Source organism: Triticum urartu, chromosome 5A (assembly GCF_056163025.1).
Source record: "Triticum urartu cultivar PI428250 chromosome 5A, HENAU_Tu73, whole genome shotgun sequence".
NCBI lineage: Eukaryota > Viridiplantae > Streptophyta > Magnoliopsida > Poales > Poaceae > Triticum > Triticum urartu.
In genome coordinates this window covers 282809566-282812499 of record NC_141877.1, presented here as the reverse complement: position 1 = coordinate 282812499, position 2934 = coordinate 282809566, and the positions used below count along the sequence as shown (strand labels likewise).

The 2934-nt window shown below is 45.2% G+C and overlaps 1 protein-coding gene across 2 annotated transcripts; it reads right to left on the bottom strand.

The window, feature by feature from the left end:
* Positions 1 to 710: 710 nt before the first annotated feature.
* LOC147971069 (uncharacterized) lies at positions 711 to 2175 on the bottom strand. 2 transcript variants are annotated; one of them, XM_087522732.1, is made up of 2 exons: positions 1372 to 2175; positions 711 to 1190 (listed from the first exon to the last, which is right to left on the bottom strand). In XM_087522732.1, the coding sequence occupies exons 1-2, from the start codon at positions 1870 to 1872 to the stop codon at positions 1104 to 1106; spliced, it is 588 nt and encodes a 195-aa protein (XP_087378858.1). In that variant the 5' UTR covers positions 1873 to 2175; the 3' UTR covers positions 711 to 1103. The 2 variants fall into 2 exon arrangements, with proteins under 2 accessions (XP_087378858.1, XP_087378857.1); XM_087522731.1 differs by having other exon boundaries at positions 711 to 2159.
* Between the last annotated feature and the right edge of the window lie 759 nt (positions 2176 to 2934).

Here is a 2934-nt window from a genome sequence, read left to right as displayed (position 1 = left end):
CTCAAATTGTGTACATTTTTCAAACCACCGAACATTTTTTACAAATCCGGGAACATGTTTTTTGCATTGACGAACAGTTGTAGGAAATTCGTGAACATTTTTGGAAAAAGTGAACATCTTTTCAAAATCATGAATATTTCTGAAATCGTGAACTTTTTTGAAAAATCCTAGGCATTTTTTAAATTCGTGAAGATTTTTCTGAATCATGAACAGTTTTCATATTCACGAACATTCCTAGAAATTGTGTACATTTTCTGGAAAACGTGAACATTTTCTGAATTTGGTGAACATTTTTCAAAATTCTCTAATATTCCTTTAATATTGTGAACATTTTCCTAGAAAATCATGAACATTTTTTAAACTGTAAAAAAACTGACCAGACAAACATTATTTTTAAAATTGCGAACATTTTTTGAATCCGTGAGCATTTATCATTTCCTGAACATTTTTCAAATCATGAACAATTCAACAATTTAGCAACTTTTTCTGAAATCCCGAATTATTAAAAAAAAATCTTATAGAAAAAAAAGACAAGGTGCTCGCCGCCCTGCACATGGGGCTCTTGCGTTTTCTCTTTCTCAGTTTCATAGATTGATTCTCTTGTTCTTTTTTGAAGGAAACTTGTTTCTCTTTTTTGTTTTTTGGGACGGAGGGAGTATAAAAGAATTGACAAAAGGATAGGGGGTTTGTCGACCCAAGTACGACTCTCATAAAGTAAATTAACATATCGAGTTGTCTTCTCTTGGATAGAATTCAAATCTTCATCAAAACCACTAGCTCGTATATGACTGTCATGGTATAGTTAACCCCTCATCCTCTAAACACGTTTCATTCAGCTTTATATATAAAGCCTAAACAGCTGAACTGATACAAAGTGATGAGAAAAATATATAATTGAATGTTCACACATCTCCGGGATAGAGTGGACGAAGCTGAAATTTGTATCATCTGCCAATCTAGGTCACATATCTCTGAGTCCTAATTCATTATCTACATGGTACCTCAAACTCAATCCTCATCTTACACGCTTTTTTTTTCTGGCAAATCTACACGCCTACTCTGAAAGCATAGCAACAACCAAGAGAAAGCCACGAACCAGACTGTCATCTACTGCAAGTTTTCGAGTAGTATTCACCATCACCAGCCCTACACGCGCTACAACGGCCCAGATCTCGCCAAGCGTCCATCCTCTTCCGTCCCGGCCGCCCAATCCGCCACGCGCCTACCAGACGCGAACCGCCTCATCCCTGCCAGCGCCGGCGCCGGCGCAGGCGGCGCTGCCTGATCAGTGCTTACCTCCTTCGCCTCCATCTTACGCTCCACATAGGCCAGAGGCAGCCTGGGAGGCGGAGACCAGTCGAAGCTCTCCACGGCGCTCTTCCTCGAGCGGCTGCGACGGATCGGGAAACCGAACCAGGGGCAGCAGCCGCCCTTCATCTTCTCCGGGGAGATCAGCTCCCGGCGGCGGTCGCGCTCTCGTCCAGATAGAACCTTCCCCATGCAGGACACCTTGGGCGACCCCGGCTCCGGCACCGCCGGCTTCGGGTTGCGCCCGCCGCCGCCGGTCTTGGCATTCTTTGGGAACATCGCAGGTGGGCGGTGCCGCCGGGCACACCCCTGGCCGAGGTTTCCGGAGATCCCGATGATGGGCGCCGCCGTAGGCTTCAGGTTGCCCGAGAACCGCTGCGCCGCGCCGTTGCCGGCCTTGTGGCCAGGGCAGTTCTTGACGATGATGCATTTAGGGTTGGTGTTCTCCTTGAGGGAGTCGTCGCGGTCGTAGACGCCTGTGACGTCCGACAAGGCGACGTCTTCCCCGACGCAGACGCGGGTGGATCCGGGCTGGTTGCCGGCAAGGTCGCGTGCGGCGGCCATGCGGAGAGGCGCGATGGTGTGCCGGGGCGGGGAAGGCTGGAATATCGTTTCTCCTCGGCGGCCCGTGGCGTGTGCGGCTTGGTTTACAGGAGTTTGTGCTGTTGGGCTGTTGTGATCGCGAGGAGCGTATGTGTCATTTTCTCCTTTTCTTTGCCTTAGGTGGTTCAACCCCAATTTTCGTGCGACGAAAGTTTTGGGCCTCTATGTTTGTCCTTTTCAAATTATTCTCAATCATGGCATAAATAAGTTCATTACCCTCGTTCCATACGAGGACGAGGTTGTAAACCACGACAGAACTCCGAAGCGATTATATATAATATTACCAGGTGTTGTTGATATTTTTCTTTGCGGGTGATATTTAAAAATTATTATATGGAAGCAGCTGTTGGTAACTTGTTATTGGCGCCGAACAACCTTGAGATCGACGACGGTCATCAGGTTTACAACATCAATCTCGAAACAGGCTTTTTGGCCCCTTCTTTTATAGAGGTAAATGCGCAGTTGCTTAGGATGTGCAGTTTGATGTCTGACTGCAAAATACGAAAAAGTGATGTCAAAACTTGTCTCTGTGAGCACATACGGTGCAAATCACATCTGGCGCTGAATCCTAACTCGTGGGGCCCAGTGTCAGCGGTTGGCGTGTGGCGGTTTTTGCATAAATCCTGTAGCTTTATAACGAATCTCAGAAAATCATCAATCCATAAATAACTATCAACTAAATCTGTCCACAAATTCTGTTATGTGTAAACTGATAAAAATTCAGTTTACTCATGCAATCCATACATTCAGTTATATGCAAAGGTAAATCAACATTAACTTGATGGATCAGTTAACACACTGTTGTCCATTTCAACTAAATTTACATTTCCACACCCTATTTGACCAGTACGTATGTTTCTCCTGTCGGTCTTCAGCAAAATCAGGTGGAAAAGGAACGACCTTTAAATCCCTCTTTAAACCCTAGAACCAATCTGCTCTTTTGCCCATCTAATCCATCTTGGATGAACGCATACTCAAATCACAGCACACGCCACATGAAATATACATGTAAAATCATTTTTT

What these genes read in the sequence shown, in the direction of transcription:
- LOC147971069 (XM_087522731.1), bottom strand. Translation starts at nt 1,872, where the DNA reads ATGGCCGCCGCACGCGACCTTGCCGGCAACCAGCCCGGATCCACCCGC.